Genomic DNA, 21,182 nt, shown 5'->3' with positions numbered 1-21,182 from the left:
AACAGTGAAAATAGATCATTGTCTAGAATACCCCCATTAAAATACTCAAATTTGATACCGTGAAGTAGTTTTCACACTTATTGTGTCTTACTGAGCAAATTGGTGGATTGTGGGACACTGTGGTCTTTCTAACAAGGATATATATATATACATATATATACCTAACATTAACTTTTTTCGGAGGATGCGGGAAAAAATTTACATCCGTTACTTTTCTTGCCTGCAGCAATTGATGACGGTTGGGTTGCCCACTTTGATTACGTTCATCCAGTGCCGGTTGGAGAAAACAGAGCCCTCAACGAATGCGGTGAGATATCAATACTAAAAAATACTGGTGTATTACATCGATGTGAAAAAAAAAAACATGGCTCGTTGTATACTGCCACACGCACGAAGTACAAAAATGGTAGCTCATGGAGCCATACCATCACGGAAGAAACAACACACACACGCAAAAGGAAAAAAAATGTGTGGAACTTTTTGCGCGCTTGAACAGTTAAAGTACTTTGAAGTATTTCCAGTGGCATGAAAAGGGCGTTGTAACTCTATCCATTTTTTAATATCGATGGGTTTAAAAATCAAGTGTTATAGATGGTTGGTTACCTAATGCTCGGCTCACACTATGCGATCCGATTTTCTAAATATTGTAATAACATTTGACATGAACATTCCAAACAATAAAATCTAAGCGATCTGAGGTCAAAATCAAAATTCAATGCAGGTTGAGCCTCAATGAAGGAATAAAAACAAATTCAATTCCAAATCGTAATGACGTCATCATCGGCTGCGACTTAAAGCCGATTTGGACTTTACTACGACAATAGGGCTTGCCGCAAAGCGAAATTATGATTTCATTATTCCTAACATTATGCCGAACTTAAAATAAAGCAATTTTTTTTTTAGAACTTTCATATTTGATGCAAAATGTGATTTATTTAAGAAAGTAATGTCGTATCGGATCGCACAGTGTAAGACGCGCTTTACTGAACTGGAATATCCATTCCTCAAAACGTTGGTGCGCCTGGAAAGTAGCCGGCTGCTGCCAACTAGTAATGACAATAAGCTTCTTGAGCACAGAGTCGATATGAGCGTTTAATAAATTAAATTATTATTTTATTATTTATGGGATATAAAAGGCGTAACCTTTTTACTTCTAGCTCTATATTTTCCTTAACGGAAATGCCGCACACCCAAAACGGATGTGTGAGTAGGTGTAGGCTATAGGAGATCACCGACAAACTGATAGGTCATTAATATTATCTGAGTCAACAAGTATACCTTAAAGCTAAATGATAGTAGCTGCAGTAAAACACTAATTTCGTGAGAAAGTCTGTAAAACCAAGGTTAAGTAACTATATCATCGTGGATCTAGATCTGGTACAATTACATAAACTGAACTTTGTGAAATCATAAAATCTAAGCTGAAATACGATCACACTGAAGATCACCAACACAGATAGGCACACGTGGGACAGTGTATTATTATTGCTGGAATAAAGACCCGACGGAAGTGACCGAATCCGCGCTTATTTTGCTTATTTCTCAGCAATTACACAATATCTTCCAGAATCCTTTGGCACATATTTTTTATTCATACAGACACTTGGGTGGTCATTATATTAGATTATGTAAAAAGTCATTTTGAGATCGTTACCAGAACTGGAATTTATCTTTAACCATGGAGCTACTAGAGTGACTATAATAAGTTTTTTAATTGTTTCCTGTACCAATAGCAAGGCCGTGAATTTCCAAGTGTCTTATTGTGTTTAAAAAATATTTTTAACCCTTAACGTTGTGTGTATTTTATTGCATCCATCCTACTTTATTTAGATTTTTGAAAATGCCGGGACAGTTTGCATGGAACTTGAAGAAATTATTCTGAAGTGATAAATGTCTTCTTGTTCTTCCCTAAATAGAATGGAACAGTGCCTCTGAAAAATTCCATACAATTTCTGAAAAAAATAATAGAACCAAAAAACTGGCTTGATGACTACATCATGGAAAAACAAGAAAGTAAAAAAGCCGTCCAATAAAATACACTCACTTGACAAACGGTAATAAACAAAATAGGAAAAATGAGTTTAAATAGGCCCCTACGTAAGGCCTGCATTTACAAACTAAGCTAATTCTCCCGAAGACGACAAGAACACACTTGTCGAAACGTCGAGTTTGGGTGGTCCGTTTTCGGACCAACACTTGCCCACGAAAGATACATAATGTACCGTGAAACCTACTACACCAGGCTCCCACCTACAGCGCTTAATATTAACACTGCACTTGTACCAATATGGTAACCATTTAATATTCTTCATTTTTCTTCGCATTGGTATCAGCCCTAGCATACTATCCAAAAGGTTGCATCTGCAGCAAATTAACTCAACTCGATTGCTCCAAACTGAACTTGAATGAAGTGCCATCCAACTTACCAGACAATGTGACAAGACTGTAAGTATTATCATGATTATACAAGTATCATACCGGTATTGTGATAGTAATCGAGAGCAGGTCGCCCCAAATAAATTTCGAGATTTTTCATTCAGGTTGAAAAAGCATATCCTAAACTTTTTTAAATGATATATAGATTGTCAAAATTACTATAAAAAAACCTACACACATACTTAATTGAATGCAGAAGAAACTAACAGAGAAACTGCAGAAGAAACTAACAGAGATTGCATATCACGCATGAGATGTGCGTTATTCAATCTCCATGAAACTTCCAAGCAGTCCTTAAAAATAGTTTCAAATTAAACTTTTATATATTATCATGTATTTAAATTCACAACTTGAATATTTGACAGTAAGAAGAAGAAAAGTAATTCTTTCAAATAACTTTTAATTGCTTGCTTTTTGAAGATCAAACCAAGAACCTTCTTCCTTGGTTACTTATTATTCGCTTTGGGGTCACAATTAGACGCATGAGGCGCCTTGTAAATAGTTCTTTAATGCCCGAGATATATCCATGTGTGTTTGACGGTTCTAATGTTATTCCTGGCAAAATAATGTGCACTATTAAAATGAGGCATATTCATGTAATTAGATAAAATGTCCTCATCTCAAATAGAATGTATTAATAGTCATTAGTACTATTAATAAGCAAATTTGTATATTATCTATAATAAAAGACTAGTCTCACGGCGATAGACTTCAACCAATAATTGTGATAAGGTTTCATATTTCATAGTATACTGGTCACTCCAAGGTCATACATGTATTCTTATTCAAATAATTAGCTTTGATTTGACGCGCGCTATCTCTTCAACCCAGCGCGCCTTTTGTTTTCCGCCAAGCGTCCTACGACTCCCCCTTTCTCTCTCTTCCTACCCCCTCTCTCCCCCTCCCTCTTTAGAGTTGTATGTGTGTTATATTTTACCGAGAACATTGTTGCGCGTACATAAGCGCATTAGGCTGACTGCACATCGTCCTTACCTCCATAAGTCAATGGCCTTCACAAATGAGAGAGAGAGAGACTTTTTTTTACAACTGAATGGGGAATGGGGAGGGGGAAATACAATTTATGCAATTTCTCTCGGCTCAATGCATTTCCGATTGAACAGTTGTAAGTCCTTTTATTCTCCGATTATGGCCGCCATTTATGAAGTAAAAAGTGAAGTAATCCACTGAATATCTAAACGTAATAAATGATAAGTTGCATCCCGTAATTTAACTACACAGATACCTGAAATCAAACAACATCGTAAACATCGGGAGTGAACTATTTGACGACTTTTCATCACTTATATACTTGTGAGTATGAATCGAGATCCTTGTTATTGAAGCATACTGATGAAAAATACTGTACCTAGTTTCAAAATTTCGTATTGATTGATGTCTTATAGCGTTCATGTTATTTCACATTACTGTTCATTGCGCTAACTGCTTCAATTATGTACCTGGACATTTAACACAATATTCAATTTTATCTTTATGATATCTCCTCTATCTTCAACATAAGATGTACCATATGTTTAAAGATAAATTGTTTAAACGTCATTCTTATTCCGTATCATCATTATCGGATCCTGATGAAGTAATGCTTCATAAAACATGTAAAATGTTAGAAATAAAATAAAATCAAACAAAATCTTCCAAGTTCACAAATACTCTTACTCGAGCAGGGTACATGTATTATACGTGTATTTGTCTAGTTTTGGGTGGTTTAATCTATGGGCGGTGTTTTTTCACATTTTCTTTATTCAATTCAATTCAATTCAATCATGGTTTATTTCGTATAAAAACAATACATGTTACACAGCCACAAGGCTGAAATTAGCATGTTTACAATAAAATGTTCACAAGTCATGGATAAAAGCAACAATTACGATTTGAACATGTAATGTACATAGATAATAAATAATTTTTAAAGAGCAAGTGTACATAACACTTCATTAAATATAATAATATAGAATGGAAAAAGAAAATACAATATTAAAAGTGATGAATATTAGACTATTAAAAATTCAAATATCAATTGGATTGAAATGGAGACTAAAACAATGGCAAAAATTTGAGTTGATTTTAAGGGTATGAAAGTAAAAATTTATTTAGAATTTAGTAAATCAATGAAATATGGTATTGCTCTTTTTCTAAAACGATCTGTTTTGCATTTTATCTGAGCAAAGTTTGGAACACTTCTTAATGACATTGAGACATTTTTCCTTTTTGGTAGCCAGTTATTACAGTGAGGGTTTTTTAAAAGAGATTTAGCAAACTCCATACTCAGTTTTTTCGTCTTCTTTTAAGATACTCTAATCCAAATTTTGCTAGAGCATTTTCAAAGTCCATATAATCTGAGCCAAGAATTATTTTGCAAACTCTTTTGTTGTATTTTTTCTAAGTCCTTTACCTGTTTAGCAGTTAGTGCTCCGTTGAAACCGTTACACAATACTCCAATATTGGACGAATATATCCAATGTAAATTTGAACAAGGTCTGACATATAGGGAGTTTATATTGTTTGACAAGTCTGAACATATAAATATTTTTGTTACACCTTTTTATAATATCTGAAATTTGTTTGTCCCATTTTAAGTTTGACTGAATATAAACACCAAGTATTTTAACAGTTTCTGAATATTGCAGAGAAGTGACACCAATATGCAATAATAGATTAGGTGTTGGTGGATTTTTAGAAAAAGTAACTCTGATTACATTGCATTTATTCGGATTTAGTTTCATATGATTATCAGATGACCAGGTAACGAGTGCATTTAGATGACATTGTAATGCAGAAGGAGTTTGTATTGAAAGATTTTCAACTACATGTATATTAAGATCGTCAACATATTTAAAGTGCGGTAAAGATTCATTCTGACATGCATCATTAAACATGATCAAAAATAATATCGGGCCTAATTTTGTGCCTTGAGGCACTCCAGCATGATTTGTAATATACGAAGACAAAACGCCCTGATATTTTACAGATTGTGAACGATTTTCCAAAAAACTTACTATCCACTCAATTATGCCAGGTATTACGTTAAATTCAATTAATTTTCGAATCAGAATATTATGGTCAAGTCTATCGAAGGCTTTGGAAAAGTCTGTGCAAACAATAGTGGATATTGATTTTGATTTTTCACAGTTTTCCAAAACACAATGCAATAATTTTACCAAATAATGGGTAGTTGATAGACCTTGTCTGTTTCCGTATTGATGAATGTCAATATATTAATTTATTTATCTTACACATCTGAGAATCCCGGTTATTTGTGTCTTCTATAGATAAGCTTGTAAAAAGATCGTGTCGATTTTGGTCAACCTACATTAAATATTCCTATAATTTAAGTCCACCCACAGTGTATATTTTGCTGCAAACTCGTTGAGATTATTTAAGTTTTTTTAAAGTACATGTAGGTAGGAAACCCATGCAACGTGTCATTCACTTGCAATACACGCACTAGTTCAATTTTGTACCCTTATTCAAATGTCTGTACTATCTTTCATGTTGAATCATATAGATAAATGTTGTACTAGTTTTTCAGCTCTCTCATGCAATTTAATTTTGTTTACAGTTTGGATTCAAATATATTGCAGATTAATAGGTTAACGTACCAACACCAGCATGACTTATATTATGTCAAGCGAACGTGATGAGGTTACATTTTTCCATTTTCATGACGTATTTTAATTTCAAATGTAGGTCTACTAAATAAAGTAGGGTAGAAGGTAGATATAAATGCTATGCAGTATGTGCTTTCTCAGTTCTGATTGAATTCGGACGTTCTTTGGGAATATAAAATATAGAGCAATTATTAGACTCACGAATTTTGTTTTACACAGGAACCTGATGAGAAACAGAATATACGAAATAACGGCGAATTCTTTCAGGAATCTTCGTTTCCTCACACGACTGTAAGTTTATTGTGATTTGTCAAGTGCATAACCAACACATTACGAGAGCTTATGGTGACTAGCAGCTGAACTGCCGCCTCTGAACACCTCCCCCTAAAAAAAAAAGATGCGTAAATTTTATTAGTTACTTTGCAGTTTGCTAGCAAAAATGTAAGTTAAAAACGCAACCCGGCTGAGAGGTTGGGAGGGGGCCAAGGAGTCGATGTTCCTTGATATACCACGGTGAGGGGCTTCGAAACATCAGTTTTGGGCTGAGTGATGAGTTTGCCATTCATAAGAAGAAGCGTTGCATCTTTAAAAACCTGTTTGCTTTGATGCTGTTCTTTTCCTTAACCTCTCTTCCAAGAATGAATATTATCTACACAATTTAATTTTATAATACAAACCATGTTTCCTTTTATGCGTTCAACAATAGTGCGTTGTCCTTTCAGACACGTCACCAGAATATAATAATCGATAGTACACGATGTGACGAGGTCTTATGTTTTCCTTGTATGTTTGTTTGTATCCACAGCTTTCTTTCAGAAAATAACATATCACGAATAGACACTGGAGCCTTTAATGGACTAAGCGGATTGCACTGGCTGTGAGTATGCATTGACCTAATGCTCTGGATATAAAGCTTTTAGGTTAGCGCGCCCAAATCTAATGCTGTCGTGGCACGAACAGATGCAAAAATCCAACCAATTGTGCTATCCCCCGTCCCAAATGACCAAGATGCCCACATTTCGTAACACTGAGGTATAGGAGCCAGTGAGATTGTCAACAGGGAAAAGTGCTTATCCCTGCTTCGTGGACGTGCACATTATGTCGACCCAGAAGTGGATACAGGAATTCCTGAATGAAGAAAACAGAAAGTTGTTCATTTTGTTGTTGGGTAGGAGAAAACAAACACCCCTCGCTTTCACAATGGTAATAGTTTCCCTTAAAATGTTCTGACTAGCATATTACAAAACAAACGAAAAAATACACATACATTATAACCTGAATGAAAAAAAGAGAATTATTTTTATCCTCACTTCCAGGAAGGGGCGGGGAACGAAGCATGGACACTTATTATAATATGGTACTAAATATGTACAACTTTTGGCAGAACAAGGGGGTTCATACCCACAATTGCCCCGTAGGCCACTTTGCCCAAGTCCGTGTCTGTATGGACCAAAGCGGAATCGGAATTTTCAGTACACCGGTGGGGGGGGGGGGGGGGTGACAAGAAGACGTGGTCCTCGTCACAAATCACCCTATTAGTGGATCATTGAATTAATTTGTTATTATAATCACCTTTTCCTGGGTCCTAGAACTTCCATTTTTTTTAACAGATGAAGTCATTCTAAATGTAAATTTATATATGCTTATATAAATAAAAACTCCATAACTTGGTGGCTTATAATTTGTAATTGATGGCGCTGATGCTTGCCTCCGATGACATATTCCGGACATATTGTAATAATTGTGCTTCTTCATGTGAAAAATATTTGTTTACGGTTCGACAACACGCCCGAGCTATCATTCATCAAGCCTTGCCATTATCGAGCCAGTAAGCATGAGCGCAATTATCGGGATGAGAAATGAAGAAATGAGCCATAAGTAATGTGGAAAACAACTTAAAGACCCAACCGCCATAACCCAAATCATGCAAATGTGAAATTGACAAATCATATGTCAGTAGAGAGCTTGTCAACTTCGTTCTGTGTTAAAATCGTTGTGATTCCATTGGTTTGTACCGGTGGCCTACAGGGGGGGGGGGGGTGGGGTGGGGGCTGGGAGCGCTTCTCCTTTCCCCATTTTTTTCACGACTAAGAAAAAATAAGAAAAGGAAAGAGACAATGGCGAAATATGATATCATTTTCTGAATATTATGTAAAAATCTATCACAAAATGTGATTTTTGTAATAAAAAAATTTCAAAATCTTTGCTTGATCGTAACTTTTTTTTATATATAATTTTTTTTCGGTCATTACGCCATTAGTTTTTACACTGAAAACTGGGTGGGACTTTTGCTTTCCAGATTCCGCAGTTGTTTTTCTTTAATTCTATCACATAGAGATATCATTCATATACTTTCATGTACGTTTATATTGACGAACCGACCGCTTTGGACTGTAGTTATTTTTCTCTCCATATTTCACTTCCCGCTTAGTTGGCGCAGCTTTCCAATTTCATCTGCATTCAAATTATGTGTAGCAGCCTTTCCTGCATAGAAAATTAGGCCCTACAAGAGCTAAACAAAGAAATCGAAAAAAAAAAAACATATGTAGTGAAAAGCTGCAGGTCTCCATCCGTTTAAGCAGTGAACAATTTTCAGTGCCAATTTCCTCTGCAGGCTTTATTACCTGGAAATCAGAAAAACAATGTCAACGTACAAGTCTAAGTAATCACAGCCCTCCGAAATCATGTGACGTCACGTATTAAACTCAGGCCTTAAGGAAGCCTAATAATGTAATTTGTCGAAACAAGCAAATCAAGCGGTTAATACGCATATAAATATAAAAGTAATGATGTACGATATGGCTTATATAGTTCCGCTTTGTCAATTTCACTTTTAGCTCCGGTCTTAACTGCAAGAAATTAATGCACTTACCTTCTCACATTTTACAAATCACTTTACTTTATTAACTTTAGCATATCATTGTTTTCTTAGATTTCTGAACGACAACAAAATGCAGACCCTGGAACCTGGCATTTTTCTCGGATTAGAAGATCTATATTGGCTGTAAGTGGGCGTGCTTTGCTGGTTGTGTTGTATAAGTGGTGTATGCGGTGTTGGTGGTTGTCGTAATTGTTTGAAGCTTCCGCATTGCGACGCAAAACGGATCCAGGAAAATAGAATGCATTTTGTCAACGCCTTTCATGACAATTAAAGAGCAACCAAGAAGTCTTTGTCGAATTTTGGTAAATCAAAACGGTGGTTTCGTCTTGGACTCTGGACAAACGGCACATCCGCAATTTCTCGTTGGCCTCGATGCTTAGGACGAAACTGCTGTTCCGGTTCACAAATTTTCGACAAAAACTTTCCAATTGTCTTTGTCATATTTATGGGCATTTTAGATACATTGACTGTGTTCTTGAATCTATTCAGCGCCGCGGTGCGAAAACCGTTTGGTTTTCAGACAGTTGCTAAAAAAAATTTCCAAAAAGGGGGTGGGGCACATTTCCCGAGGAAAAATTGGACAAGCCAAAGCCCAAAAAAGGGTTTTCAACCAAAAATAGGGACATTTCGTCCACGAAAAAAAATAACAAGAAAAAAAAAAAGGATTCGCATTCAATAAGGGGGGGGGGGGCACATTTCTGTTTTGAAAGGCATTTTTACATTACAAATTTGTAATTGAGCCTCTCAAAAGGAAGGCACGGGACGGCTGTGCCCCCCGGATCCGCCAGTGGTGGATACAATGGTAATAGTATTAGAAGTTGTAGTGTTGATGTTAAACACGGTATAATCAAAATAAAAACCACTGTTTTGTTCTCGTAGTGATTAGGTTATTCTACAAGTTGTCCCTCCCAAATTCGTTGCCAAGGTAACCTTTTCATTTAACATGTATTATTATTATAATGATTTCATATCAAAAGTAAATTGTATAGACCGGTCCAGTGCAAATTTTATTGAATATTACGGAGCGAATATGTCACTACTTAATAAATTAATGAATCTAAACCCACTCGAGGGATTGATATGAACAGCAAGCCGCTTTTACCTGAACAATAAATAAATGTTTATTATCTCTGATTAAAACGGCAGAGATCTGCGCAACAATGAAATTAGAGATTTGCAGGAAGGAGAATGTCTCAACGATCTAAAGTCACTTGTATGGCTGTAAGTATATGACAGCTTTAAATGAATAGATAAATGAATGAATGACTGAACAAATAAATAAATAAGTAAAGCATGTGTGTACAGTGCATCTAAAAAGAAAGGAACTGGGATTCATAGGTTCTTTCTTTCACACGTCATCACGAAATTTACTATTTATTTGTTTGTATTCATTCAGTTCTTTATTTTGAAACCTGAAATTATATATAGAAATATTTTACGTGCAGATAAGTAGGATGAGTCTGAAATGTCAATGTCAAAACCAAGTTGCACAAAAAGGTGCACATTTTTTGCTAATGATACGACGACATTGTGCAAGGAAGGATCCTGGCTTATTAGCAATCGTTTTGTATTCTTTTACTTACTTTTTTAAAAAGCTGTTTTCACAATTCTCTAAATGGGAGTCGATGTAGATTTACACGTGAAATTCTGAGCAAATCTGTTCAGACATTATGATTCAGTATGTATTGTCTGAGCGTGAACAATTCAATAAATATTTGTACTTAAATAATAAAACAAAAGTTTCACTCTCACCAGTAGTATTAAATCTATAATTAATATGATCTATAAAACAGGTTTTCTTTTTTGTGGGATGCCCTTTATAGACAACAATTCATGAGAATGTACTTGAGGAGGTAGTTGGAGGCGGTGAGGTGATTGGATGTGGACGCAGTCCAGTACATAAGTTGATTGACATATATTCAGCACAATATTTTTTTTAATAAGTTTTACCTTCTAAGGCTTAAACTTGGACTGAATCTGGCAGAATAATTTTTGTCTCATTGTATTTCTAAAAATCTAACAGCCAGTCTTCATTAAAAATCGTTGAATTGAACATTGAATGATTCTTATTGTTTGTCAATATTCACTCATGAAAATTTCTTCAGTGACCTCGAAGGCAACGACATCCGAAGTCTTAATGCAAGATCTTTTGCTGGGAACACATCCCTCACAGTTTTGTAAGTACACTGTCAATACTCCTTCCTAATCGACATGCTCGATATGTGTTTATAATCGTAAATTAAATGAATAGAATATTGCACTGTTGTTTGAAGCTTGAGAAGTGCTGCCTGTATTAATCTCTAGAGACAGCACCCCCATTAATTGCGGTAGGTGTTTTGTAAACCAAATCGCGGTGAGCCCCCTTTTTTCGTTATTTGCTTGCCTGTCAAAATTCTCGGGACGGAAATAACCTTCATTTTGTGTGTGTAGTGAACATTTTTCGTTTTCTTGTTTTTTTTTTCTGCTCGTCAAAAATACATCAGCACCCCTGTAAAAAATCTTCCACGGAGCCCTGACTGCGAATGCATTTTAAGCCAATGCAATATCAAATAAAATTAAAATACGAACCCTTTATTGTGCCAGAATGTATTTTCCAAAATAGAAAAGGAAATCCTAAACCGCCAGTAAATTCGTGTGATAGGCCGACATAATTCCAATCATCGCACAGGGGCGCCTATTTATGATAATCCATTAAGCATTACTGGCTCTCAACGATTGTCAACTTGGTACATTAGTATGATGTATTTACTGCTAAAACAGCTGCCATCACGTTCAATCATCTTTTCCTGTTTGAATGACACTTATGTTTCAGTGTTTGCTTAGGTGTTTCATTAATGTCCTTTGGAAAGATTGTTTATTCTAAAACTTCAATATATCCGTTTTCATTTTTACATCACTGGACGTGACTGCATTTAGCGCTAAAGTCCATTAGTGGTTTATTGTTATAAGCGAAAGGAATTACGCTAAAACCCCCTACAGAATTCATAATATTTACAGCAGTGACTCGGATTCTTAATTTTGCCATTATTGTTGATTAAACTGTTTCCTGGCGCTGCTCAGTGGCTGCCGGGCCCACGATTAATTGGGCAAAATGAATTTCCGGAGGAAATCAATTTCTGATTCGAACAATAGAATATGGATTTTTTTCATTAACTGCAAAGGGATTATTTCTTCTCGGTTTGCTCAACTTGAAAATAAAATGAATTTAAGAGAATTGAAAGCTCACAATAGTGTTTTTATTTTCATCTTACCCGATAGTGGAATACCATCTTAAAATCAACGCGATTACCGTTCATTTCCCTAATGTTCTTTCAGTAACCTTAAGCAATTTCTGTTCTATTCCTCCCACGTCAGAAAATGTGATAACTGTTGGATAACGAGGGTAATGAGGAACAGATTGACAGACAAGAAGGCGACGGACGAATATTAAATGTACACATAAAATGTTATGGAAAAAAATATTAATGGACGCATTTAAAATAACATCCCCATTTAAAGCTTTGCGGGGAACCATGTTTTCTTAGTAGAAAATGACGTATATCGGAAAAAAGGTGCCACTCACAACTGAAAACAAGATAAGCTAACAAACTTACAAACAGTTACGATTGATCCAATCAATCTCAACTGTATGGAAGTCTATCGATACCATAATTTTTCTTCTAGATATTTGCACAATCTCCTTAGTAAACAAAAAGAATTACACTGAATCTTCAAGAAAATGATGAATGCATGAATATACATATCTAGAAAATATTTTGTACAGATTTGCATTTAGATGTTGACGTTGCTGGTCAACCATAGTTGCGTTTGATCGGGTCGATCGCAGCTCTTTGTAAGACGGGATCCAGGAGAGCACTGTGGATTGCAAATAAATATGAATGTTGTTGCTCAAATACCATTATACATGTAGGTCTATGGCACTTAAGGCCACAGTCACACAAACGATACCGATTTCACACTGACCGATATCATGCCATTGGCAATGATGTAATAACTCTTACCGGTATGGAGTTGTTCTCGCCAGTGTGGCAGCAATTGAAGTCTTTTCAGTCTACCTTCCTACATAATCTTGTATTCATGATATGGTGTGAAAATTGCTGACCTTCAATTTTTTTTTTGAAAAGCCGTCGACTATTAATGATGCAAACTCAAAAGGGAAATGTAGGGAACACGGGAATTGAATGCAAAATGCTAAGACTTTTAACAGGTTGGAGGACGATCACCCGTGTTTCAAGATCTGGCTCCCAGACATTATTTTGATTAACGGAAGAAGCAAAGCATGCAGAATGTTTCCCTAGATTTGAAGGATTTCAAGCCAGATGAAAGAGCATGCAAAAGTCTTGTATTCTTATATTTGCATTATATTTTCATTGATTTTCATGATTTTCCCTCCATTCTACCTCTTCCATCTGCCTCAGAATATTGAGAAATAACAGTATAAAATCGATGGAAAAGAATTCATTCACCTCGCTCGGAACCCTGGTGGAATTGTAAGTATGTGATCGTGATTATGTAGACTGTAACAAAGCTGTTTAACATTTTAAGCACGTTGTATAAGCCCGTCACTCTAACAACTATTGTTTAAATAATGACAATCTGTTTAATAAACTTGTCATAACAGTGACGAGCTGAAACAATTATTTTTTTAATGTGTAAGCATGTAATATTTGAAAATCATGCGTTGCTTTACTTTAAGATGATATTTTGTACGCTATTGACCAAGAAGTATACACAAAACAATTTTTAAATACTAAGAAGGACCCATGTTTTTTTATTTTTTGATAAAGTATATTACACAACTGGCTGCTCGTTCTAGATATTCTACTTTATTTCAGCTTCATCAATCAAGATAACACGTAATGCAATTCGAATTAACAAAGAGGGCATAGAGCACGTTAGGCATAGACCTAACGATGTTACAGAGATAATGGAAGAGAAATGCAGAAAACATAGCAGCCTGGGGAGTAAAGGTTGAAAATGTAGGGGGTCACTGGGGACAGATAGAGAGAAATAGAGAGAGAGAGATAAAAGGGTGATGTAGCAGCCTGGGACAGAGATATTGCGATCTGTATCTGAGGGAAGGGGCAGCGTAGCACCCAGTATCATCCCACACACGGCGAAACCATCTCGGATAAAGGTAGAAAATTGAGATAGTGAGAGGGAGCGAGAGAGATGTGGAAAAGAGTAAGGTGATTGCGCAAAACAGCATTTTACAAATTTATTTATTTTCTGTCCAATGGGAAGAGACTCGAGCTCTTTGATAGTCAAAGCTATCTTCATTAGATGTGAACTCTTTTTTTGTAAGAATATAAAGCTCCCGACTCAGTAAATGTTTTGATGCAAGAAGTGGTGATGCAGATTGTAATTACTTCACCTGGCTGCTAAGAGAGCATGAACCCTTGTTAGCAAACAACCAGGAGAACGAAGACGGTTTAACGTCATCACCGAGGGACGTGATAACGAAGATAAAAAGGAAGTACTGTACGGATCAGTGGCAATACTCTATTTATAGACTGTTGTGGCTGCTACCGAATTTAATTTGCCCACAGCTCAAAAATTCAAATCTACATTTTTCATGGTCGGTTTAGATTCTCTACAGTATATTGTTTTTCCATCTTTTCAATTGCATGTTTTATTTTACAGAGATCTATCTCACAATCAGATTTCACATTTACCCGATGGAATTTTCGATGGACTGCATTCTCTAGAGATTCTGTAAGTATAATGAGTATATGTTTGCTCTCCACTACATATTATTTTACGTCTTTGATGTGACCACTATTAAGCTGCTATGAGCCTTTAAGGAAGGAAGATTAACCAGCTCATACAGTTCTTTACAGATTACATTTTCACCACAAGGCCAATTTAACATGATATAGTCCGCTTGTTACCAACTGTGGACAAGATATTATGGAAAATTAATAATTATATGCTCATCGCAGCTTGAATATCACACACGTCCCAACATGCCAAGTTTCGTGTGACATTAAACGTTGAATTCATTGTAATTTTCAGTGAAGTGAAGTGGAGGATATACGACAAGGTTTAAAATCATTAGGCAATAAACACACCGATTCTGCACGTACATTATCTACTAATTTACATAAATAATGTACAAATATGTTGATTAAATCGTCAACCATTTACAAGTTCAGTTCAGATCATTTTTATCATAATTTTCCTGTAAGTTCATTCTGTTTTTGTTTTGTTTGGATTATGTTTATGTTAATATTACGGGAGAAGAAAAGAAAATGAGCCTTCTAAGGAGGTTCATTATTTTTACAATCTTATTAATTTGACAGGAGACTGAGGAATAACCCTCTAATTTCCCTTCCTGTTGATGTGTTCCGAGGTTTGGAGAACCTTGTTGACTTGTAAGTATTATTATCCGTAGCAATCGTTAAGATTATTTTCAATGGAGAAGGCTAACATTGTTTATAGTTCACAGGCGTGCACACACTTTCTAGATCATCGATATACTGTATTCCCACATCTTTGAATTAGTCTTTTAAAGAAACCCAACAAATTTGCAAGTACTTTCATCTGAAGTGATTTTTTCCCTTAAACATCAAAGCCAAAATTCGGGTTAAAAAAATTGCATCAATTGGCAAGCTGATAGAGGCCTACTTTATGTCTCATCTATTTCAGCGATATTCACGGTTTTCCCTTGCGTTGTAGTGCTGGGACAATTATTTCATACACATTGTACCGAAATTGGGTAAATACCTTGCTTTAATAGCTTATTGACATCAATTTTGAACATTGATATCATTTAAGTGTTTATCAAGAAATGTCTTCCAAATCGATTCAGGTCAATCAATTTCATTTACTTCAAAAAGTTACACCTGCCACACGTGGAAGGGCCTGTGAAGGTACCTCGGATTTGTGTATACATGTGTTTGCTTCGTAACGCCATCGGAGACTATTCTATACATGTAACTATAAATATAGCTGCATAACCCACATTGGTTTTAAATGTCTTTCCATGTTTTGATGTTTTGTTATGATCAGAGCCAACAGAAGGGTCATTTGATCGATGAGGGAGAGGGAGGTGGGAATTTTGGTGCGGTTTTTCTCATTTGAACATCAGGTGTAGAATAGATTAAAATGGAGCAGACCTATATCTTTGAATATTTACGAATTGAAATTCAAAGTGTGAAGTTGTAGACCCCCCCCCCCTCCCCTTCTTGATCCGACGCTTCACCGACGCCTCGAATCGTTAGAAGCATTCTTCTGATTTCTATATCTCTTTCTCTCTCTCTCTCTCTCTCCCATCGTCACCAAAAGAGACCTTGCAGAAGTTATCATCGGAAATATCAACGTTAATATGTTTCAGAGCCTCGGTAGACTTGAAAAAGTGTGAGTATTTAACACAACTATCATACCGCCACCTAATCGTTAAAGTTTAAATGTAATAATTGGGCTTAATGAATATTTCTTACCTGTCTTTTGCAATCAAGCTCGTGAAACCTACATGAGACCATTTTTCGTACAGCAAGTACAAAAAACCCCACAAATAATTAAATGTGTTTTTCCCTTAAAGTATATGTTATTCTGCTTAATAAAAAGTTAAAAGGACACTCTTACCTCCTCACATTTCAGCGCTTTCTCAAAGTTTGAGTACTGTCGCTATGCCCCTCACGTTCGAACTTGTACCCCTCGATCCGATGGAATCTCGTCGTTTGAAAATCTCCTGAAGAACGTGATTCTACGAGTTTTTGTGTGGACGATAGGTATCATCACAAGCGTGGGTAATCTCGGTGTCTTGGTCAGCCGTGCTTTTATGAAAGCAGAAAATAAAGTTCATACGGTGGTCGTCATTAATCTATGCAGTAAGTTTTTAATTTCCCAGCATTAACAAAAACATTAAAGCATAAAATGTGATTTTATTGTATCTGTGGACAGAATCACCATGATTATGCAATGTAAAGATATATTGTCACTTCTGTAGACCCGCAAATACCTCATTTCATTTGGACAATAACAAATTACATAAATTAAAATGATTACAATTCACTTCAGGGATTAATTCTAATTCAAATCAATATGAAAGTCATTGGAAGAGGGATGCAGTCAGATCTCATAGCAGTTAACATTTTGTGTGAAATCAAAACATTGATTGTATTGTATGTAGCACACTTAAAAGCAATGCTGTCGTACTTTGGCAAAAGGAGGCAAGTTACACAAGTATCATTTGTTGTAAATGAGCAGTGTGTGTGTTCGTCATGTACATGTACATGGGCGTCAATGCAATTTAATAACATATTTTCTTCAATACCTTTCCATAGAACGATCAGTTCTTCCCCAATTTTTTTCCTGAACGTGCAACATACAGACGGTGTTTCAGAAACAACAATAACTCAAATTTGACTGATCTGTCTCTTGCTTCCTTTTGCCAAAATTGGGCAGAATAGTCAATATTGAAACATGGTTACAAGAGTCACTTTCATCAGGTTCGTTTCACACGACATAAACATTTCTTTTCATCACTTTAATGTAATCAAAATGATTGTTATCCATGACCACTCATTGATCACGTTTCTTCGTTTTGTTACTATTCCTCTAAGCTGCCGATTTCTTGATGGGAATATATTTGCTAATCATTGGCACCCATGATGTGAAATACCGAGATAACTACAACCAACACGCGTTGGAGTGGACCAACGGCGTGACGTGCAAGGTTTCTGGTCTTCTCGCCATGATCTCCAGTGAAGTCTCGGTCCTGACACTCATGTTCATATCCCTTGAGCGCTACTTCATCATAGTCTACCCATACAGCTTCCAGAGGATCAAGACAAGAAGGGCGATCATGGTGTTGGCCTGTATATGGCTCTTCGGAACACTACTCGCAGTTGTTCCGATTATTCCTGTGGAATACTTTGGGAACTTTTATGGAAGCAACGGCGTTTGCTTCCCACTTCATCTACACGAGCCGAGGCTAAGAGGTTGGGAATACTCGGTTGTCGTGTTCTTAGGTATCAACACGACTGCATTCATAGCCATTGTCCTTTCGTATACAGGTATATAAATTAACTCAGTTGTACTCTTGATTCACCCCCAAAGGCGCTTTCATTTAAACAACTGATTTATTTACAACATAGTGGCTAAGCAAAAATGTTTCTGGGCAAAGCATCATAACATAATCAAACGATAGCAAGTAATCAAAGGGTATACGAATAATGTCATGACGGGGTTTATCAAGATATTCATGTACAGTTAGCATTTAAAGGAAAAGGGTGAAAATGTGTATATCATGTCATGTTTGGTGTTACTGTAATGGGATGGCATCCCCGTAGATAAATCTGAGTTGAGGACCAAAGCTCTAATTTCTGTCCAGAAATGTTTGGGTTCATATTCCCTATTGAATACCAGTGATGATGATGATGTTACTCAAAATATTTCATTCTTAAATACAACTCGCATGTATTGGATAGTATCAATAGTAGCAAATACCTGTAAATGTTTAATTAGTAGACAACATGCATTTAACGTAAGTGTTCTTCAAGGTTAGACAGTGATATTTGAACTAATCCGCCCATCCAATATGTTCTCTTTGAAAACAAAAATCGAACTTTCATAACGAATAATTTTTGGACCTGATTTTTCTTAGTTTGTACAATTTTGTCTTGTTTTCTTTCATGTTCTCAAGTTGAACCCCGAAGTTCAACTCAGATGATCAGATCACCGCCCAACAAAAATGCATGTACATTTATACGTATTGTGTTCTGAAAACTGATATCAGGGGAGCGTTTCATGAAAGGTCTTGCCAGACGTTTTATCCGACAAGTACTGTTTTATCAGACTGTTACTATGGTAACAGTGCTTCTCAGCAAATCATAATCAAGGAAAATTGTCAGACATGACAACTTTTTGGAAGAAAATGTTAATGAAACGCTCTCCAGGAAATATGTTGATGACTTTATCTTCTGTTCTCACTGTCAAGGTATGTTTCTCAGCATTCGAAGGACACGCCGCGCTGCAGCACAGTGTGGAATGAAAGGGGATATGACATACGCTAAGCGTTTCTTCTTTGTCATCCTGACCGATTCTCTATGCTGGTTGCCGATTGCTATACTGAAAGTCATGTCACTTTGCAACTTCATTATATCTGGTACGTCACATTAGAGAAGTGCCTTAATGGGTGTCTGAATTACCTAGGTGATTAGACTGTCACAAAAAGAATACATTTTGAGTGATTTCTACATTAGGAGGATAAGGGCACCGATGTCATTAATGGGATATCAGTTCGGAATGAATCTTGATATATCGGTTGAGAAGAGAACCAAAGCAATGTTAGATGCTTTATTTTAATGACTTTTACAGGCTCCAATAAGGTTTACATGAATCAATATGAATATTGCTACCATTAGGCGAACTTATCTACCAATTAGTAAGACTGATGATCAAAAGGGCATTACAGTGGTTATGATATAGGCCTCAACCCTTTGTCAGTAATCCCGGATCTCTGTTAAATCAGTATCTATATACACGTATAATGCTTTTAAATCTTTTGATGTGGTGTTAATGGAATGGTTAGTGGTGAATAATTTACTAATACATTATTTTACGTTTAAAGGCTCCGTACTACACTCTTCAACTACTAACCGGGAAATATTTTTCATGTTCACATTTGTGTTACCAAACATCTGGTTTGCGAATTTAACCTGTTGAATACTGGATTACGTTATTCCCAACCGATTCGTGTTGGTAGTGGTTTAAATTTATTCATCATTGACACTGGATAAAACTTGATTTTCTTCCAGAAACCCTTTACGGTTGGATAATAGTTTTCGTCCTACCTATCAACAGCGCCCTAAATCCAATACTCTATACACTCAGCACTACGTCATTCGCCGTGTGGTTCATGCGTCAATTGAAGAGAGGTAAATTGAACACATCTGGCTGTTACAACGGCAGAAAAGTTGACATGTCAGAATCGAGAGGTTTGTTTTAAAAACTGTAGAGCTGTTGATCGTGATTGAATCAGTGATGCACGTGTTTCGTGTAGACCAGTTGTTGACAGCATGGACACGGCACTTCTAAAATTCTAACACATATGTTTGTTGCATCGTCAGTAATGGTTTTTAATCAAAACGTATAAAGCCTCCCAGGTAAAGCCTGACGTCGTCGGTCATTGATGCACTTTTAGTCGATTTGACAGTCCCATAGGCTCAATACACCAACCTAGAAATGTTCTTTCCGATGAAGATTTTTTCTTGAAACGTGTTCCTATGGGGTCCTAGACCAAATTCAGCTTGGTTGCCCAAAGTTGCCGTTTGGGCAATTTTGCTAATTTGTATAAATCCAAAATGGCCGCCAGATGCCATCTTAAAGACTTAACTTTTGAACCCCTTGCCCCCAAATGATGAGTAAAGACTCTTTTTTAGAGGTTTAGGGGGATGTAAAATCGATTTCTTTTATAATTTTTGCAATATAAGGTCATCTTCAGGTCAAATCCAAGATGGCCGCCTGATGCCATCTTGAAAAATTGACTTTTGATCTCCTTGCCCCAGAATGACGAGTAATACCACTGTTTAGGGGTTTTGGGGTGACCGTGTGTAGAATCTCTTTCCGCTATCTATTTTGCAATATAATGGCATCTTCAGGTCAAATCCAAGATGGCCGCCAGATGACGCCATTTTGAAGGAAAAAAAAACTTTTGAACCCTTTGTTCAAGAATCATGAATAATACCTCTTTTCGTGAGTTATTTGATATGTTGATTCCATTTCTGGTAATAATCTTGCAATATAGGATCATTCAGATAAAAAAAAAGATGGCCGCTAAACGCCATATTAAAAAAACTACTTCCCGAGACTATTGAACTTTGAACATTGAATATACTCTCCCCAAAAAGTACACGCTGTCCTAAAGAGGGTTACTATTATGTGTAGGAGCTCATGGAAGGGTATTTCAGTAAGAATGATTCATGTATTTTAATTTTTCAATTTTTAGTGGTCAAGTCAGGTCTCAGATTGTCAGATGGTTTATATATTTCGGCATTAACCGCTCACCTTAGAATGAAACCATTCAAGGTTTGGGCTATGACCCATTTCGGGAGTTCTCATCATTTTTTTTATGTCCAGCCATATTTTTATATTGAAAGGACTTAAAAGTATTATTTGTTATTAAAAAGTGATTTATCCGTATTTTTCATAAAATTGGTTAACTTATTACCTTCCTTTATAATAATCATTGGATTTTGCGTACTGACAAAAGCCTTTGACTTGGTCAGCACGAG

General features: G+C 36.1%; 1 protein-coding gene across 1 annotated transcript; it reads left to right on the top strand.

Moving 5' to 3' along the window:
- The first annotated feature begins 3,681 nt into the window (after positions 1–3,681).
- Positions 3,682–20,416, top strand: LOC129260165 (relaxin receptor 1-like). The gene is made up of 15 exons (XM_064099527.1): positions 3,682–3,747; positions 6,282–6,353; positions 6,868–6,939; positions 8,995–9,066; positions 10,090–10,164; positions 11,049–11,120; positions 13,362–13,433; positions 14,587–14,658; positions 15,246–15,317; positions 16,231–16,302; positions 16,546–16,775; positions 17,511–17,963; positions 18,887–19,054; positions 19,707–19,886; positions 20,382–20,416. The coding sequence occupies exons 2-15, from the start codon at positions 6,289–6,291 to the stop codon at positions 20,414–20,416; spliced, it is 1,710 nt and encodes a 569-aa protein (XP_063955597.1). The 5' UTR covers positions 3,682–3,747; positions 6,282–6,288.
- Positions 20,417–21,182: the final 766 nt, after the last annotated feature.

This window comes from Lytechinus pictus, chromosome 5 (genome assembly GCF_037042905.1).
Source record: "Lytechinus pictus isolate F3 Inbred chromosome 5, Lp3.0, whole genome shotgun sequence".
Lineage (NCBI taxonomy): Eukaryota > Metazoa > Echinodermata > Echinoidea > Temnopleuroida > Toxopneustidae > Lytechinus > Lytechinus pictus.
The sequence above is the reverse complement of the archived record's forward strand: the minus strand, read 5'-3'. Positions and strand labels throughout refer to the sequence as shown.